Here is a 21,365-nt window from a genome sequence, read left to right as displayed (position 1 = left end):
ATTTCCAAGTATTTGGAAACTAAGTAACACACTTCTAAATAACCCACAGATCAAAAAAACAAACAAACAGGAAATTAGAAAGAATTTTGAATTCAATGAAAACGAAAACACATGTAAGAATCTGTAGCGTGCTTTAGTTCTTAATGGGAAATTATAACATTAAACACCTGTATTAGAAAAGAATAAACGTCTCCAATCAATGACCTTACCTTCCACATTAAGAAAATAAACTCAGAAAAAATTTAAATTAGCCAAAGAAAGGAAATAATAAAGACCAAAGTAGAAATCAATGAAAAAACAGAAAATCAATGAAGGGAAAAGCAATAAAACCAGACTGATCAGGATGAAATATAAGAAATTACATCAGAAATGAGAGGTTTTGTCACTATACATTCTACAAAGTTTTTAAAAGTAACACTAATATTAAAAACAATTTTATAGGGATCCCTGGGTGGCGCAGCTGTTTGGCGCCTGCCTTTGGCCCAGGGCGCGATCCTGGAGACCCGGGATCGAATCCCACATCGGGCTCCCGGTGCAGGGAGCCTGCTTCTCCCTCTGCCTGTGTCTCTGCCTCTCTCTCTCTCTCTGTGACTATCATAAATAAATAAAAATTAAAAAAAAAAAAATTTTATAACAGCAATGCAACTGAAATGGACAAATTCCCTGAAAGATACAATTAAAGCTCACTCAAGAAACTTGAATAGCCTTATATGTAATAATAAAATTGAAATTGTAGTTAAAATCCTTCCCACAAACAAAACTTCAAGCCCAGATGACTTTACTGATAAATTCTATTGAACATTTAAGTTAGAAATAATGCCAATTCTACTGAATCTCTTTTCCAAAAAACTAAAGATGATATATTTCTTAACTCATTCTATAAAGCCAAAATCACCCTGACATCAAAACCAGACAAAGATATGAGAAAATTACAAATCAATAATCCTCATAAACACAGGTGCAGAAATCCTAAGTAAAATCTTAGCAAATCAAAACAAATTATGAAAGGATAATACATCATGAGCAAGTGGAATTTGTCCCAAGAATGCCGAATTACTTTTAACATTGAAAGATCAATGTAAGGGATCCCTGGGTGGTACAGTGGTTTAGCGCCTGCCTTTAGCCCGGGGCGTGATCCTGGAGTCCCAGGATCAATTCCCGCATCAGGCTCCCTGCCTTGAGCCTGCTTCTCCTCCCTCTGCCTGTGCCTCTGCCTCTCTCTCTGTGTCTCTCATGAATGAATAAATAAAATCTTTTAAAAAAAAATAAATGTAACTGACAATACTAATGAATTTAAAAAGGAAAATTTTAAGTTCATCTCAATACAGAAATAAAATGCATTTGACAGAACTCAGTATTCATTCCTGATCAAAACTCTCAGAAACGGGGGATCCCTGGGTGGCGCAGTGGTTTGGCTCCTGCCTTTGGCCCAGGGTGCGATTCTGGAGACCCAGGATCGAAGCCCATGTCGGGCTCCCGGTGCATGGAGCCTGCTTCTCCCTCTGCCTGTGTCTCTGCCTCTCTTTCTCTCTGTGTGACTATCATAAATAAATAAAAATTTAAAAAATAAAAAATAAAAAAATAAACATGACCGTTTGTGTATAAAATTTGATGGAATCAACAACAACAACAAAAAAAATAGAGCAAGTTTATCAAGGTTGCAGAATACAAGAAAAATAAAAAAATCAATTCTATGCAGGGGCACCTGAATGGCTCAAGTCATGATCTCAGGGTCCTGGGATCCAGCCCTTGATTAGCAGGGAGTGTGCTTCTCCCTCTCCCTCTGCCCCTCCTCCCCAACTCATGCTCAGGCTTTCTCTCTGTCTAAAATGAATAAACAAAAAAAAATACTTAAAAAATCAATTCTATGCATATATTCTAGTAAAAATAACTGAGATTTTGAAAGAATTCCATTTACAAAAGCATAAAAAAAAACCATCAAATATGTAAGGTTAAATCTGACAAAAGATGTGAAAGATCTATATACTGAAAACTACAAAATATTGCTGAGATAAATTACAGATGACCCTAAAGAAATGGAAAAATATACCTTATTCATTGACAAGAAGTCTCCATATTATTAAGATATCAATTATCCCTCAAATTGATCTATAAATTCAACACCATTCCAATCAAATTCCCAACAAAATTTCTGTACAATTGGCAAACTGATTTCAAAATACATATAGAAATGCAAAGGAACTGGGGTGCCTGGGTCGCCCAGTCAGTTAAGTGACTGCCTTTGGCTTGGGTCATGATCACAGAATCCTGGGATCAAGCTCTTTGTTGGGCTCTCTGCTCAATGGGGAGCCTGTTCTCCCTCTCCCTTTGCCCGTTGCCACAACTTGTGTGTGCACTCTGTCTCAATGAAAGAAAAGAAAGGAAAGAAAAGAAAAGAAAAGAAAGAAAAGAAGAAAAAAGAAAAGAAAAGAAAAGAAAAGAAAAAAGAAAAAAGAAAAGAGAAAGAAAGAAAGAAAGAAAGAAAGAAAGAGAAAGAAAGAAAGAAAGAAAGAAAGAAAGAAAGAAAGAGAAAGAAAGAAAGAAAGAAAGAAAGAAAGAAAGAAAGAAAGAAAGAAAGAAAGAAAGAAAGAAAAAGGGAAGGAGGGAAAGGGAAGGAGGGAAAGGGAAAGGGAAGGAGGGAAAGGGAAAGGAAAGGAGGGAAAGGGAAAGGAAAGGAGGGAAAGGGAAAGGGAAAGGGAAAGGGAAGGCAAGGGAAGGCAAGGAAGAAAAGAAGAAAGAAAAAAAAGAAAAGAAAAGAAGAAAAGAAAAGAAAAGAAAAGAGAAAAGAAAAGACAAGCAAAGAAAAGAAAAGACAAGCAAAGAAAAGCAAAGCAAAGGAACTAGAATAGCCAAAAAAGATCAAAGAGGACTGACACTACTTGGTTTCAAAGAGTTATAGTAATCAAAACAACATGATAGACTGACTTAAGACAAACAAAAGATCAGTGGAATAAAGTCAGGAAGTAAATTCACATATATAAACCTGACTGGTTTTTAACACAGGTGCAATGGTAAAGAAATAATAGCCTTTCCAACCTATAGTGCTCAAAATATTGAATATGAAGCAGAAAAAAAATGAACATGGGGCTAGCCTACATTCTATATAAAAGTTAACTCAAAATAGATTACAGACCTAAATATAACAACTAACATGATAAGACTTCTAAAATAAATTGTAAGAAACAATCTTTGTGAACTTTGGTTAAGCAGTTTCTTACATAAACCACTAAAAACATAATCTGTAAAAGAACAAATTGATAAATAGACATCATTACAATTAACAACATCTGGTATTCAAAATATTGTTAGAATGAAAAGACAAGCCATGAATTTTGAGAAAATATTTGAAAAGCATATATCTAATAAAGGACTTGTAGCTAGAATATATAAAGAAGTCTCAAAACTTAATAATAAGAAAACAACCAACCCCATTCAAAAACAGATAGAAGGGATCCCTGGGTGGCGCAGCGGTTTGGCGCCTGCCTTTGGCCCAGGGCGTGATCCTGGAGACCCGGGATCGAATCCCACATCGGGCTCCCGGTGCCTGGAGCCTGCTTCTCCCTCTGCCTATGTCTCTGCCTCTCTCTCTCTCTCTCTCTCTGTGTGACTATCATAATAAAAATAAAAAAAAAAAAAGAAGATCTAAACATTTCACAAAAACACACTTACACATGGAAAATATGCATGTGAAAAGATGTTCAAACAAAAGGATGTTTGCCTGTGTTAGGGCAAACACTCTTGAAACAAATGGAAAGACGGGAAATCTCAACAGATAAAAAGAAGCTATAAAAAAGGCACTAAATAGATATTTTATAATACAATAACCAAAATAAAATATCCATTGAATGGGCTCAAGAGGTGAGTGGAGAAGTGCCTGGCTGGCTCAGTCAAAGACGTATGCAACTCTTGATCTCGAGGTTGTGAGTTTGAGCCTCACGTTGGGGGTAGAGAAAACTTAAGAATAAAATCTTTAGGGCAGCCCCGGTGGCCCAGCGGTTTAGCGCCGCCTGCAGCCTGGGGTTTGATCCTGGGGACCCTGGATCGAGTCCCACGTCAGGCTCCCTGCATGGAGCCTGCTTCTCCCTCTGCCTGTGCCTCTGCCTCTCTCTCTCTCTCTCTCTGTGTCTCTATGAATAAATAAATAAAATCTTTAAAAAATAAAAATAAAAAACTAAAATAAAATCTTTAAAAAAAAGAGCTGAATGGAGATGACAGACACAAGAATCATAGAACTTGAAGCTACATGTCATGCAATCTAAACAAAAGACAGAAAAATAATAAAATAAATAATAAACAGAGAAGTGCCTGAGTGGCTCAGTCAGTTAAGCATCTGCCTTTGGCTCATGTCATAAGCCCAGGGTTCTGGGGTAGAGCCCCACAGTGGGCTTCCTGGTCAGCAGAGAATCTGCTTCTCCCTCTGCCCCTCGTCTCTGCTTGTGTGCTCTCTCTCTTAAGTAAATAAAATCTTTTAAAAATTATAATAATACTAAACAGAGTCTCAGGAACCTAAAGGCCAATATCAGAAACTATAAAATTTGTGTTCTCTGAGCCCCTGAAAAACAGGAGAAAGGATATGGTGTGGAAAACATACTTGAAGAAATAATGGCTAAATCTAACATAAAGAATGTCAACCTAGAATTCTATATCCAACAAAAACATCCCTTAGGAATAATGATGAGGATCCCTGGGTGGCACAGCGGTTTGGCGCCTGCCTTTGGCCCAGGGCGTGATCCTGTAGACCCGGGATCGAATCCCACATCGGGCTCCCGGTGCATGGAGCCTGCTTCTCCCTCTGCCTGTGTCTCTGCCTCTCTCTCTCTCTCTGTGACTATCATAAATAAATAAAAATTAAAAAAAAAAAAAAAAAAAAGGAATAATGATGAGGGGGATCCCTAAGTGGCTCAGCAGTTTGGCGCCTGCCTTTGGCCCAGGGCGCGATCCTGGAGTCCCGGGATCGAGTCCCGCATCGGGCTCCCAACATGGAGCCTGCTTCTCCCTCTGCCTGTGTCTCTGCCTCTCTCTCTCTCTCTCTCTCATAAATAAATAAATAAATCTTTATTTTTTTTTTTTATAAATAAATCTTTAAAAAAAAAAAGGAATAATGATGAAACAAGAAACTAAGACAATTTGGCATCAACAGACTTGCTTTAAAAGAAATGGTAAAGAAGGTTCTTCATGCTAAAGGAAAACCAAAAACTGGTTCTTTATAAGAGCAATAAAACAAACTTCTAACCAGATTGACAAAGAAAAATAAAAATATCAGGAATGAAGGAGGGTAACCATACAGACACTAAAACATGAAAAGGATAATAAGGGAACATTATAAAAACTCCATGCACATGAACTCAACAACTGAGAAACATATAAATTCTTGAAAGACAAACTACCAAAGTTTACTCAAGAAAAAAACAGATGACCTAAACTGTCCCTCTATCCAATAAAGAAATCAAACAGTTTAAAACCTCCAACCTTTATTTGTGTGCATTTTTTTTTTAAAAAAGCCTTTTTTTTTTTATTTATTTATGATAGTCACAGAGAGAGAGAGAAAGAGAGAGAGAGAGGCAGAGGGAGAAGCAGGCTCCATGCACCGGGAGCCCGACGTGGGATTCGATCCCGGGTCTCCAGGATCGCGCCCTGGGCCAAAGGCAGGCGCCAAACCGCTGCGCCACCCAGGGATCCCTGTGTGCATTTTTTAAAAAGACTTTTTATTATTTTGGGATGTATTCTAAAAATACCAACACAGTAAGGTATTTGTTAAAAACTAATTGGTAGCCCAGTTTTATGGGCAACTTCTAGTAACCTTTAAGAATCTTAAAGACAATGCTTTTACTATATATAGACTGTGGTAGGACAATAAAAAGTGAAATTTTTTTCTTTTTTTTTTTTGAAAAATTTTCTTATTTGATAGCTTAAATATGATACTAAAATCTAATGAGGACCATACAAAAAAAAGGCAACTATACAAAATCAATGCCACTAGTAATACAGATGTAAAACTCCTAAATAATATATTGAAAAAGCAAATACAATATTATGGTAATATATCATGATCAAGTGAGATTTACTCCAGATTGCAAAGATGTGCCAAAACTAGAAAATAGATTAATATATAATATTAAGTGATTACAGAAAAAAAATACATCATCTTGTTAGATAATGAAATGGCATCTAATTAAATATCAATTCCTAAAAACACTAATATTAAAGAAGCAATTAAAAAATGTTTTTGTGGGAACCCTGGGTGGCGCAGCGGTTTAGCGCCTGCCTTTGGCCAGGGGCACGATGCCCCACGTCGGGCTCCCAGTGCATGGAGCCTGCTTCTCCCTCTGCCTGTATCTCTGCCTCTCTCTCTCTCTCTCTCTCTCTCTGTGTGTGTGTGTGTGTGTGTGTGTGTGTGGCTATCATAAATAAATAAAAATTAAAAAAAAAATTTTATGTTTTTGTAACATTAAAGAAAAGAAATATGAAACAAACAGCAAAATATCTGAATAGTTTACAATTAATTTCAAGTCAATATGAAGATGTACTCAATCACTGAAATCAATCAACACTCTGGAAGCCAGATTCACTGCAATAAAACCAACAACAAAGAAAGGTATAAATACTAGAAAGGAAAGGAGAAAATGATCATTATTAGCTGATATAAATGTCTACCGAAAAAACCCAAGGTAATCAACGGAACAACTATGTCAAAAATCTGTGATGGGCCAATGGAACAAAATAGAAAATTCAAAACCAAACGCACTTATAGACAAGATTTTAGTTTACAATAAAGGTAAAACTTCAAATCTTTGGAGAAATAATTACTGAAAAATGTTGGTAAAAGCATAACCACTGAGACTTTTTTAATATACATGTACTGGAGGTTTTTTAAAGATTTTATTTATTTATTTAAGGGAGAGAATGCACATGCAGCAGGGAGGGGCAGAGCAAGACGGACAAGTAGACTCTCTGCTGAACTGGGAGCCCCATTCCAGGGCCCCGAGGTCATGACCTGAGCCAAAAGCAGATGCTTACCAGACTGAGCCATCCAAACACCCCTACATATACTGTTTTGATATATGTACATAAATGTGGTAGAACTGTAAAGAAAAGCACAGAGAACTAAAATACAATGGTTTACCTCTTGATGGGTGGAAAGGGATGCAATTAGGGTCATCCTGCCAAGAGGACTTCTAAAGTAGTGAATACAGGTGTTCATATTATTTTTTAAAACTATGATTTACATTCTATATAAATATAAAACCATATGATTATTTCAACAAATACAGAAAAAGCATTTGACGAAGAACATCTAGTCATGATAAAAACTCTCAATAAGGAGGTCTAGAGGGAACATTCCTCAACATAATAAAGTCCTTACATGAAAAACCCACAGCTAACATCACACTCAGGGGGAAAACACTGAGCTTTTAAGGTCAGGAACAAGATAAAGATGTCCACTCTCACCACTTTTATTCAACACAGTACTGAAAGTACTCACTACAGCAATCAGACATTGAAAAGAAATAAAAGGCCAAATCAGTAAGGAAGTACAATTTTCACTATTTATAAGACATGAGACTGTATATAGAAAACCCTAGGCGCACCTGGGTGCCTCAGTGGTTGAGCATCTGCCTTTGGCTCAGGTTGTGATCTCAGGGTTCTGGGATTGAGTCCCACATCAGGCTCCCCACAGGGAGCCTGCTTCTCCCTCTGCCTGTCTCCACCTCTCTGTGTCTCTCATGAATAAATAAATAAAATCTTAAAAAAAAAAAAAAAAAAAAGAAGGAAAACCCAAAGACTCCACCAAAAAGCTACTCAAACTGATAAATGAATTCAGCAAAGTTGAGGGTTACAAATAATGTACAGGAGTATGGTGCATTCCTATCCACTAATAATGAAGCAGTAGAAATTGAAATTAAGAACAGTCCCTAGGGGATCCCTGGGTGGCTCAGCGGTTTAGTGCCTGCCTTTGGCCCAGGGCGCGATCCTGGAGTCCTGGGATTGAGTCCCACGTCGGGCTCCCGACATGGAGCCTGCTTCTCCCTCCTCCTATGTCTCTGCCTCTCTCTCTCTAGGTCTATCATAAATAAATAAATAAATAAATAAATAAATAAATAAACAAACAAACAAACAAATAAGAATGAATGAATGAATAAATAAATAAATAAATCTTTTAAAAAAAAGAACAGGGGGATCCCTGGGTGGCGCAGCGGTTTGGCGCCTGCCTTTGGCCCAGGGTGCGATCCTGGAGACCCGGGATCGAATCCCACGTCGGGCTCCCGGTGCATGGAGCCTGCTTCTCCCTCTGCCTGTGTCTCTGCCTCTCTCTCTCTCTCTCTCTGTGACTATCATAAATAAATAAAGAAAAAAAATATTAAAAAAAAAATTAAAATAAAATAAAATAAAAATTAAAAAAAGAACAGTCCCTGGCACCTGGGTGGCTCAGTCTACTGAGTATCTGCCTTTGGCTCAGGTCATTATCCCAAGGTCCTGGAATCTTGTTCTGCACTGGGCTCCCTGCTCAGCATGGAGTCTGCTTCTCCCTCTGTCCTTCTCCCCTGGTCGTGATCTCTCTCTCTCACATAAATAAAATCGTAAAAAGCAAAAAAAGGGTCCCATTCACAATTGCACCAAAAACAATAAAATATCTAGGAATAAACTTAACGGGGATCCCTAGGTGGCTCAGCAGTTTAGCGCCTGCCTTTGGCCCAGGGTGTGATCCTGGAGTCCCGGGATCGAGTCCCACATCAGGCTCCCTGTGTGGAGCCTGCTTTTCCCTCTGCCTGTGTCTCTGCCTCTCTGTGTCTCCCATGAATAAATAAATAAAATATTAAAAAAAAAAAAAAGGAATAAGCTTAACCACTGAGGTGGAAGACCTGTACTCTAAAAACTATAAAACACTGATAAAAAAAATTAAAGATGATACAAAGAAATGGAAAGACATTCCACACTCATGGATTGGAAAAACAAACATTGTTAAAATGTCAATACTGCCCAAAGCAATCTACATATTTAAAGCAATCCCAATCAAAACACCAACAGCATTTTTCACAGAACTGAAACAATCCTAAAATCTGTATGGAACCACAAAAGATTCTGAGTAGCCAAAGCAATCTTGAAAAACAAAACCGTAGGTATCATAATTCTAGACTTCAAGTTATATTACACAGCTGTACTGATCAAAACAGTATGGTCCTGGCAGTAAAACAGACACAAAGATCAATGGAAAAGAATAGAAAATCCAGAAATAAATCCACAAATATACAATCAATTAATCTTTGACAAAAAAGAAAAGACTATACAGTGGGAAAAGTCTCTTTAAACAAATGGTGTTAAGAAAACTGGTCAGCTACATGCAAAAGAATGAAACTGGACCACTTTCTTACACTACAGACAAAAGTAAACTCAAAATAGATTAAAGACCTAAATGGGAGACCTGAGACCATAAAATCCTAGCAGAGAGCACAGACAGTAATTTCTCTGACACTGGCCATAGCAACAGTTTTCTAGATATGTCTCCTAAAGCAAGGAAAATAAAAGCAAAAATAAACTATTGGGACTACATCAAAATAAAAAGCTTCTGCACAGAGGTGTCTAGGTGGCTCAGTCAGTTAGGCATATGCCTCGTGGTTTCAGCTGGGGTCCTGATCTCACGGCTCATGGGATCAAGCCCCAGGCCAGCTCTGCACTCAGTGGGGTCTGTTTGGATATTCTCTCCCTCTTGCCCCTTCCTCCATTAATGCACTCCTGCTCTCACTCTCAAACAAATCAATAAATCTTAAAAAAAAAAAAAGCTTCTCCACAGAAAATAAATTAAAAAATAACGATCAATAAACTAAAAGGCAACCTACTGAATGAAAGAAGATATTTGCAAATGACATATCTGATAAAGGGTTAGGTCTCCAAAATATATAAAGAAATGATACAGCTCAAAACCCAAAAACGAAATTATCAAATTAAAAAATGTGGAGAAGACATGAACGGACATTTCTCGAAGATGACATCCAGAGCACCAAGTGACAAATAAGATGCTCAAACATCACTTATCAGGAAAATGCAAATCAAAACTACAATAAAATATCATCACCTAACACCTGTCAGAATGGCTTGTATCAAAAACACAAGAAACAACAAATGTTGGCAAGGATGTGGGAAAAAAGGAACCCTCATATTATTGGTAGGAATGCAAACTGGTGCAGACACTGTGGAAAACAATATTCAAGTTCCTCAGAAAGTTAAAAATAGAACTACCCTACAATCCAGTAATCATGCTACTGGGTATTCACAAAATACAAACACATTAGTTCAAAGGAATATATGCACCTCTATGTTTATAGCAGCATTATTTACAACAGCCAAATTATGGAAGCAGGCCAATTGTTCACTAAGAGATAAATGGAAAAGGAGATGTGATATATATATAGATAGATACAATGGAATATTATTCAGCCACAAAAAAGAATGAAATCTTACCATTTGCAATGACATGGATAGAGCTAAAGAGTATAATTAATGGTAAGTGAAATTAGGAGAAAGACAAATACCACATGATTTCACTCATAGGTGGAATTCAAAAATAAAACAAATCAGCAAGGGAGAAAAAAAAGAGAGATAAACCAAGAAACAGACTCTTAACTAAAGAGAACTGATGATTACCAGAGAAGAGGTGGGTGGGCAGTGGGGAGGATGGGTGAAACAGATGATAGGGGCTTAAAAAAAATTTATGATTTATATTTTAAGGAATCTCCTGCACGACATATTGACAATTTTTTTTTAAACTGAGCTAGACTGGGACACCTGGGTGGTTGAGTGCCTCCCTTCGGCTCAGGGCATGATCCTGGAGTCCTAGGATCGAGTCCCACATCGGGCTTCCTGCATGGAGCCTGCTTCTCTCTCTCTGCCTGTGTCTCTGCCTTTCTCTCTCTGTGTCTCTCATGAATAAATAAAATTTTTAAAATAATAAAATAAAATAGAGCTAGATCTATATGTGTTATAAAAAGATCTGTAGGAAATAATAAGTGAAAAAGTGAAACAGCATATGTAGCATGATTCCTTTCCTGTAAAAGATTCTATTGGTGATATATGCATAAAAAACTTTGGAGGGGGGGTAGACGGCTGGGTGGCTCAGTGGTTGAGCGTCTGCCTTTGGCTCAGAGCATGATCCCGGAGTCCTGGGATTAAGTCCCAAATCAGGCTCCCCCGGAGAGCCTGCTTCTCCCTCTGCCTATGCCTCTCTGCCTCTGTGTCTCTCATGAATAAATAAAATCTTTAAAAAAAGAATTGGGGGGGGGGGGAAGAATACAGAAGAAATTATTGCCTTTTATTAAATGCACAATGAGGGGGATCCCTGGATGGCTCAGCAGTTTAGTGCCTGCCTTTGGCCCAGGGCATGGTCCTGGAGTCCCGGGATCGAGTCCCACATAGAGCTCCCTGCGTGGAGCCTGTTTCTCTCTCTGCCTGTGTCTCTGCCTCTCTCTCTGTCTCTCATGAATAAATAAAATCTTTTAAAAATAATAAAAATAAAAAATAAATGTACAATGAGATATACATCTTCATATATACCTTCATACTTACACTATATACCTTATATACTATTTTGTTTTCAAACAGTTTTGAACTGTTTTTACTTTGTTCTAACATGTATGTATATAAAATTTAACGATTCTGTGTTTAACTATTTCATTTTTGTAAATATTAAGATAGGTTATTCGAGTGATATTGATGGACTGTTTTGTTTTCTTCTTCATACCTTTATATCTTTCTTAAAAAAGAATCATTTAAAAAAAAATCATTTATACAAAATCTTTTCCTGGGTGAAATCTCTAATAAACAAATAGAACAAAGAAGAGACGTTAAGAGCTAAAGCAGCATTGTCCAACGAAGCTTTCCATAATGAGGGAAATGTTCTTCAGCTGTGCCGTCTAATACAACAAACACTAGACTCATGTGGCTTTGACTACTGGAAATGTGACAGTCCAACAGAAGAATGTATTTATTTAACTTTAATCAATTCAAATTTAAATAGCTACAGGTAGCTCATTGCTACCACACTGGACAGAGTATATTTAGCGACTTAACATTCACATTCTCTTCCTCTCACTTTCTAGACACATGAAAATTAACATTTACATTTGATTTATATTATTTTAATAGTTTAAAAATATCACCTTGGGTTAAAATATTACAAAACTGAGGAACTATGATCCATCCTCAGCCAAACAATATGATTAAGTAATTCTTAATTCCATTTACATATCAAAATGAAGCTGAGTAAAAAACTGCATGCTCTGGCAAGTTGGCATTAAAGTTGCAAATTAAACCAACCATGGAGAAGGCCTAGTTTGAGACCTAGAGCTCCACCCTTCAGAATACTGACCTCTCCATCACTATCAGATATCACAATGAATGCATCTTCAAGTCTACGTTTCCTCTTCAGACTGACAGAACTGGCAGTTTCTGCATCTTTCTTCTCCAGATTCTGAGCTTCAGAGGCTTCTTTAACTTTTTTCTTTCTCCGTGGCATTCTTTTGTCTGAAACACAGGGTAAGTAATACACTTAAAGTTTAAGTTTTCCAAATGCTATTTGTAAATTTAGTCATGTAACAGAAAATGGTTTTCATTTAAAAGAAGTAAAATGACTTCTGATCATTTCTACTACTCATTAAAACTTTAATTTTTCTATTAAAACAATTGTATCTGCTCTCTCAAATAAATCAATAAATCTTTAAAAAGGCGGGGGGCACCTGGGTGGCTCTATCAGTTAAGCATCTTCCTTCAGCTCAGGTCATGTTACTAGGGTCCTGGGATAAGCCCCACATTGGGCTCCCTGCTCAGTAGGGAGCCTGCTTCCCCCTCTCCCTCTGTCACTCCCCCTGCTTGTGCATGAGCGCACTCTCTCAAATAAATAAATAAAATCTATCTACCTTTCTCTCTCTCTTTGTATTGCAAGTGCATACACACTTGCAAATGAGAGTAGGGGAAGGGGCAAAGGGAGAGAATCTTCAAGCGAACTCCCCACTAAGCACAGAGCCCAACGTGGGGCTCAATCTCATGATCCATGAGAGCATAACCTGAGCTGAAACCAAGAGTCAGACGCTCAACCAACTGGACCAGGTGTCCCATATAATTGGCTCTCTTGACTACATATTAGGATTTACATTAAAAAAATTTTTTTCAACAATGCCTCAACTTGATAAAGGACATCTTAAAAAAAAATCCCACAGTTAATAGCATACTTAAAGCTAAAAGACTGAATGCTTTCTCCTTCAGACAGGAAAAGACAGGATGAACACAATCTTGGGGGTTCCAGGCAAGTCAATTATGCAAGAGGAAATAAAAGACATCCAAATTGGAAAGAAAGAAGTTAAACTATCACCACTTGCAGATGAGCTGAACTTGTATGTAAAAAATACTAAGAAAAAAAAAATAAATAAAAAAAATAAAAAATAAAAAATACTAAGAGCTGGGGCACCTGGGTGCCTCAGTTGGTTAAGCATCTGACTCTTAATTTCAGCTGGGATCATGGTCTCAGGTGTCCTAGGATCCAGCTCTGCATCAGACTCCACACTTAGCGAGGAGTCCACTTGGGGATTCTTTCTCTCCTGCCCCTTCCCCTCCCCCTGCTCAAGCTCTTTCTCACTCTCCAAAATAAATACATAAATCTTTAAAAATAAAAGTAAAAAACACTAAGAACTCCACTGAAAAAACTCTATAATGAAGTTAAGAAAGACTGCAGCATGCAATGAATATACAAAAATCAACTGTATTGTTATCCACTAGCAATAAACAATCCTAAAAGGAAATTTTTAAAATTCCATTTCTAGGGACACCTGGGTGGCTCAGCAGAAGAGCGTCTGCCTTTGGCTCAGGGCATGATTCCGGGATCCGGGATCTGGGATCGAGTCCCGCGTCAGGCTCCCTACAAGGAGCCTAGCCTGCTCCTCCCTCTGCCTATGTCTCTGCCATTCTCTCTCTCTCTCTCTCTCTCTCTCTCTCTGTCTCTCATGAATAAATAAATAAAATCTTTTTTAAAAAAAATCCATTTCTAGGAACACCTGGCTGGCTCAGCTGGTAGAGCTTGTGACTCATGGTCTGAGTACTTGAGTTCAAGACCCATGTTGGGTGTAGAGATTACTTAAAAAATAAAACCTTCAGGGCCGCCTGGGTAGCTCAGTCTGTTAAGCATCTGAATCTTGATTTCAGTTTAGGTGATGATCTCAAGGTTGTTAGATGAAGCACTGTGTCAGGCTCTCCAATGGGCATGGAGCCTGCTTAAGATTCTTTTTATTTTTTAAATATATATCTTAAAGGTTTTATTTATTTATTCATGAGAGACACAGAGAGAGAGAGAGACAGGCAGAGACACAGGCAGAGGGAGAAGCAGGCTCCATGCAGGGAGCCCGATGTGGGATTCAATCCTAGGTCTCCAGGATCACACCCGGGGCTGAAGGCAAAATTAAACCGCTGAGCCACCTGGGCTGCCCTTAAGATTCTTTCTCTCCCTCTGCCTTCCCCACTCATGCACGTGCTTTCTCTCTCTCTCTCTCTCTCTCTCTCTCTCTCTCTCTCTCTGAAAAATAAAGTAAAATCTTGCAAAAGTAAAAAAAATAAAATTTTATTCTAATAGCATCAAAAATAATAAAATTCTTAGGAATAAATTTAACAAAATAAGTGCAAGACTTGCAAATGGAAACTTAAAAATATTGCTGAAAAGACAGTTCAGTTCAAGGTGACACTGGAAGATCCTGAATTAACCTCCTCCTGTGGATACACCCAATCTACATATATGAACAAATTCTGAAATAAACCTAAAACCTGGCAAGGAAACCCATTCACAAATGAGAGGGAAACCACAACAAAGCAAATAGGTAAGGTTAAGAGAGAATCTCATTATAAACCCCACCCCATGCACAACAACCCACAATAGGGAGGGAACTCAACCCAAGAGCTTTTCCTGGAGGAGAGAGGGCCGAACCCCATATCTCACACCACAACTTTTAAGACTTGCACCTGAGATGCCTGGCTCAGTGGTGGCTCAGTGGTGAGTATCTGCCTTTAGCTTGCAGCATGATCCCAGAGTTCTGGGATCGAGTCCTGCATTGGGCTCCCTGCAAGGAGCCTGCTTCTCCCTCTGTGTCTCTGCCTCTCTCTCTGTCTCTCATGAATAAATAAAATCTAAAAAAGGGGGGGGAGGGGATCTCTGGGTTGCTCAGTGGTTAAGCACCTGCCTTCAGCCCAGGGCGTGATCATGGAGTCCTGGGATCAAGTCTCATATCGGGCTCCCTGCAGGGAGCCTGCTTCTCCCTCTGCCTGTGTCTCTGACTCTCTCTCTCTGTGTGTCTCTGTGTCTATCATGAATAAATAAAATCTTAAAAAAAAAAAAGACTTGCACCTGAGAGATAAGCCCCCTAAACATCTAGCTTTGAAAGCCAACAGAGCTTGCATTAACAAGCCTCCCAAAACTAAAAAGAATTGAAAAGCAGCTCTCAAAAAGCTGACACATGCAAATTAACGTACCCCAGGGCTCAGTACAAAAGCAGCCAAGTGAAAAGCACTCAGACTTTCTGTGAAAAAGGCTTATTTGCTTATCTTAAAGCAAGCATGAGAGGCAAGGCATCTAATTTAACATACTTCATAAGTGACTACTGAAGTATTCCAAAGACAGAGGCTAGCAGGCACCATCTTTGCACCTCCCTCTACTTCAGTCAAGCTTGCTAATATCTCCCAGAAAGGAGTTTGTACCCTTGTCTGACACTCCAGTTTTTAAAGCTGCTTCCCAGGGGATACTCCCAGATCACCTGCCTCTGGGGGCCACTGGGCCTTATGCTGACAGTCCTACAGAACTTTGTATATTACAATAGAAAATCATCAAATCACAAAGGAAGGTAGCAAGAAAAGGAGGAACAGAGGAATTACAAAGCAGCCAGAAAAAAACTAACAAAATGGCACACACACAAAAAAAGGCAAGAAGTACATAGCTACCGATAATTACTTTAAATGCAAAAAGGCTAAATTCTCTAATTGGAAGTCTGAGAGTGGCTGAATGGATAAAAAAACAAGACCCATCAAAATATATCAAACACTCTCTCCAGGTGTCCTTACCTGTTTTACATAGTAAATCTACGAAAATTAAAGCCTAAACTTTTTTTTTTTTTTAAGATTTTATTTATTTATTCATGAGAGACACAGAGAGGCAGAGACACAGGCAGAGGGAGAAGCAGGCTCCATGCAGGGAGCCCGATGTGGGACTCTATCCCGGCTCTCCAGGATCATGGCCTGGGCCGAAGGCAGGTGCTAAACCTCTGAGCCACCCAGGCGTCCCTAAAGCCTAAACTTTTGGCTGAAATTACAACATTCTAGAATAAGAAAAATGTGAAGATGATTAATCATGACCATATAAAGCCTACTGTCGTAAGTATATCTACTCCATTTGTTATAATACCATCTTAGAAATACTCACTTTTCTATTTCAAAATTGTTATTCTGTTCTTCCTTCACTTACCCATTTATTTTTCCTCTCCTCTAAATGAAAATTACAACCTCTTACAAAGACTGCAACTTTATTTTTTTTAAAGATTTGAGAGAAAAAGAGCATATGCATGCCCTGTGCTTGCACAAGCAGGGGTAGGGGCAGAGGGAAAGGAAGAGAATCTCAAGCAGGTTCCTTACTGGACACAGAGCCCAACTCAGGGTCCAATCCCACAAGCCCAAATCATTACCTGAGCTGAAATCGAGAGTTGGACACTTAGCCAAATGAGCCACCTAGGCCCCCCTTGCAACTTGAGAATTAGTAGGGAAACTAAGCTTTTGTTCAACAGAAACATGACACTGTGCTGTACAAAGGCAATACAAATGAAATCTAATGAAAAGATTGACTTTTGGCTGCCTAAACAAATCAGCTATATAAATAAAATAGAACACATTAAACAGCTAAGAGAGAATGGAAGGCAAAAAGATAAGACTATTTTCATGATAGCTTGTATATTTAATTCCACTGTTATGAAACAGCTATCTCTAATTATATAACACAAACAACAAAGGCAATAAACCACAAAGAGATGGCGCCAAGGTCAGCAAGGTTGGGTTAAGTTGAGAAAGGCCTTGCTACAGGTGGAACTTGAGCTGAATGCCGAAGGATTATACTGTGTTTTAATGATGGTTACTATCTTATTTCCTTAGGAAACTGTAAAGTTACAGAGGCAGAAACTGTTTCTTATTCACGTCTGAATTCCAATACTTAACTCAGAGCTTAGCTTTCAATAAATGTTACTTAATAAATGATTAAATGCTTTAATGACCAAATGAGTGTATGAAGAAACAAACTGGATTTGGAAAAGCACAGAAGATAGGAAAAAGACAAATACAGTGTGCCTGTTATTCAGGGATCTGAAATATATTCAGATAAAAATATATACAGATAAAAGCTAAATGTCCATTTTAAAATTAAAAAGTAGTAGACACAAAAACAGGCTTAGATGCAACTCTGGTAGAGTGGTAAAGCTACAATTAACCTCTACAGAATCCCTTGTTTCTCATCTCAATGGATTCTGCATTTTTAATTTCGAAAAGATTTCTAACATAAGTTAACTGGAAAAGCTTTTTTATTGAGGTGTCAAAATATTTCCTGAACTAACAACAACAACAACAACAAATGCCTGGGTGGCTGAGTCAGTCAAGCAAGCTGCCTTTGGTTCAGGTCATGATCCCAAGGTTCTGGGATCAAACCCCACATTGGGTTCCCTGCTCGATGGGGAGTCTGCTTGTCCCTTTCCTTTTGCCCTTCCCCCACCACTTGGGTTCTCTCTCTAATAAATAAAAAAAATCTTTAAACAAAAATAGCAAAGTGAAAGCAGACTTCCATCATCTTCATGATTAAAATTATAAATACAAACCATTTTTATTTTATCACCTGTGACAATAAAAGCTTGATAATATCAGAACTCTGTTGACTGAATATTTCTGAAGAAATATCTAACTGCATTAACTCCAAAATTCTAAGTCTATCCCTTTTAATTCTATTGCAAACACATCTGCTCTTTCTGCAGCCTTTACCATGTAGCCATCTTAATTCTTCTTTATTATATTTGAAAAGAGTTACTGATTCTCCAACATTAGTAGTAAATATAGTTGAGAACAATGACTTAATCTCATGAACTTAAGGACATTAAATTTCCAAAGAAAAAAGTAAATTAGCATTGGATTTTGCAATGATTTCTTGGATGACACTGAAAGAACAGGCAACAACCAAAAGAAGTGACTATGTCAAAATTTTTAAATCTTATGCATGAGAGGATACTATCAACAAAGTGAAAAAACCCACAAAATGGGGGAAAAAAATCTGCAAACTGTTCATCTGGTAAGTGGTTAATATCAAGACTATAAAAAGAACAAAAAAAAACAACCCAATTAAAATATGGGCAAAGGATTTGAATAGACATTTCTCCAAAGATATTCAAATGATAAATAAGCATATGAAAAGATGCTCAACATCACTATTCAAATGGTCAATAAGCACATGAAAAGATGCTCAACATCACTAATCACTAAAGAACTGCAAACCAAAACCACAAGATACCACCTCACACTCCTTAGGATGGCTACTATCCAGAATACAGAAAATAGCAAGTATTGGAGAGGATGTGGAGAAACTGGAACCCTTGTACACTGCTTAGGAGGAATGGTAAATGATGTAGCTGTATATCCAATGGATAAACTTTGAAGATATTATGCTAAGTGAAATAAGCCAGACACAAATGGACAAATACTGTATGATTCCCCTCACATGAGATACCTAAAGTAGTCAAATTCAAAGAACAGAAAGCAGAATGGTGGCTACCACAGGCTGAGGGAAAGGAGCAACATGTAGTTACCCGTTTAAAGGGTACAGAGTTGGGATCCCCGGGTGGCTCAGCGGTTTAGCGCCTGCATTCAGCCCAGGGCGTGATCCTGGAGACGGGGGATCAAGTCCCACATCAGGCTCCCTGCATGGGGCCTGCTTCTCCCTCTGCCTGTATCTCTGCCCCTCTCTTTCTCTCTCTCTGTGTGTGTGTGTGTGTGTGTGTGTGTCTGTCTGTCTGTCTGTCATGAATAAATAAATAAACTCTTTTAAAAATAAAAATAAAAAATAAAGGGTACAGAGTTTCAGTTTAGGAAGATGAAAAAAGTTGTGGAAATGGATGGTGCTGATGGCTGAACAACAATGTGAATGTGCCTATACCAATGAATTGTATACTTAAAATGGTTAAAATGGTAAATTTTGTATATATTTTTGGAAAATTTCATGTATTTGGTAAATTATGTATATTTTGCTACAATTTAAAAAAAAGAACAAAGACATATATAGTTGACCTTTGAACATGGGTTTGAAATGTGCAGGTCCACTTATATGAGTCTATTACAGTACAGTACCATAAATCTTTTTAAAGATTTATTTAAGAAAGACAGCATGCACACACATGCACGCAGAGGGAGGGAGAGGGAGACAACCAGACTCCCCACTGGGCAGGGAGCCCAACTTGGAGCTCAATCCCAGAACCCTGAGATCCTGACCTGAGCTGAAATCAAGAGTAGGACACTTAACTGAGTCATCCAGGTACTCTGTAAATGTATTTTTAATTATTTTCTTAATACATTCTTTTAGAATTTTTCCTTATTTATTTGAGAGAGCTAGAGAGAACTTGAGCAGGGGGAGAGGCAGAGGGAGAGGCAAACTCTCCACTAAGCAAGGAGCCTATCCTGGATCTCAATCATGGATAGAGCATGGATCATGACCTGAGCCCACAGCAAACGCTTAACAGACTGACCCACTCAGGCGCCTCTTCATACATTTTCTTATGGCCACCTTATCTTATTGAGGGAATACAGTATATAATACACATAGCATACAAAATATGTTATGTTTAATTGGCTGTTTATGTTATCAGTAAGGCTTCCAATCAACAGCAGGCTCTTAGTAATTACATTTTTGGGAAGTCAAGAGTTGTGATTTTCAACCGTGCAGGATGTCAATATGCCTAATTTCTGTGTTGTTCAAGAGTCAATTGCACAGAATCTCATGGAAGAATCTCCAAGATTTTTGCACTAGTAAGTGTAAAATAAAAGAAAAATAGTATGATACCTTTTGTGCAGATTTTTAAAAATCAGCATGGATAAATTTTTCAGGCCATCAAAAACAGAAATTAATCCATTTTCAACTCTCATCTCCAGTTCAAAAATAATTTTTAGGAAAAATTTTTTGTGAACTAAAAAACACTTGAAAACCTTTGGTAGGTAGTTTACTCAAGTAACTTTAAAAAGTTAAATAATTTTTCTAAGTATTACCTACTTTAAAATGTAAAAAAGTGGGATTTACATTAAGGATACCTATTATCAGTCAGAATTGTACTCAACACTGGAAACAGAAATCACAATTTTACCTCTCATAATTTGCTCCTTACCGTAGGTCCCATTCCCATAAGTCAGTCATTTCGTGGAATCTCTAAAGCCCCTAACCCTGGGAAAATACTTGCTGTGTACTTCTTGCCCCAGCTACCAAGTAAGATTCCTGGAGAGATTCACAAAACAAAACCACCTGATTTTTCACTGATCCTTCTAAGGGACTTCTGTCTTCAAGCCTTTCCCCCAGTAAGCGTCTCCCAAGCCTTCATGTATTTAAATTCCTTCTAGATCCACTCTATTCCCTTGCTACAAACATTAACACAACATCTTGAGCCTAAAAATAACTTCCCTTAACCCTATCACCAATAAAAGTTCTCTCCTCTGCATTATCATCAAATTTTTTACTCAGATTTCTATACATTGACACACACTATAAATTTCCAAAGCAATCATTAATTTAAAACAAAAGGCAAGGTCACCTGGGTGGCTTAGTCCATTAAAGCTCAGTCCTTTAAAGCATCTGCCTTCAGCTCATGAAGGTCAGGATCCCAGGGTCCTGCATCCAGCTCCCTGCTCAACAGGAAGTCTGCTTCTCCCTCTCCTCTGCTGCTCCCCCTGCTTTTGCCCTCTAATAAATAAATAAATAATTTTTTAAAAAGGCAGAACAGCATGTTTAGTGTTATTTTACTTGTGTAAATTAAAAAACACACCCAGCCCTGTTTTAAAATTCATCTGGAATGATACACAAGAAATTGCCAAAAGTATGAAAGAGAATGAGAGATAGATGAGGAAAAACATTTTCTCTATTTGAATTTTGAACCATGTGTAAACACTACTTTTGTTTTTCTTTAATCTTGAAAACTCTGGAGATAATTTGAAGTTTTGACATTAGCTTTAAAGAACAAAAAAATAATAATAATAAAATAAAGAACACATTCCAGGGGCAGCTGGGTGGCTCAGGGGTTGAGCACCTGCCTTTGGCTCAGGGCATGACGCCGGGATAC

General features: G+C 38.0%; 1 protein-coding gene across 6 annotated transcripts in view; it reads right to left on the bottom strand.

The window, feature by feature from the left end:
- The window catches only part of UIMC1 (ubiquitin interaction motif containing 1), a 126,975-nt gene that overhangs the window by 99,340 nt on the left and 6,270 nt on the right, over positions 1-21,365 (bottom strand). For 5 of the 6 annotated variants that reach the window (XM_072824046.1, XM_072824051.1, XM_072824048.1 and 2 more), the window contains one exon: positions 12,362-12,516. In XM_072824046.1, the coding sequence (XP_072680147.1) occupies positions 12,362-12,508 (147 nt within the window). In that variant the 5' untranslated portion in view covers positions 12,509-12,516. Of the gene's footprint in view, positions 1-12,361; positions 12,517-20,840; positions 20,986-21,365 lie in introns of those variants that run through there. The other variant, XM_072824047.1, reaches the window with a different exon arrangement.

Source organism: Canis lupus, chromosome 4, assembly GCF_048164855.1.
Source record: "Canis lupus baileyi chromosome 4, mCanLup2.hap1, whole genome shotgun sequence".
Classification (NCBI taxonomy): Eukaryota; Metazoa; Chordata; class Mammalia; order Carnivora; family Canidae; genus Canis; species Canis lupus.
Note: the sequence above shows the minus strand (reverse complement) of the source record. Positions and strands in the feature narration are given on the sequence as shown.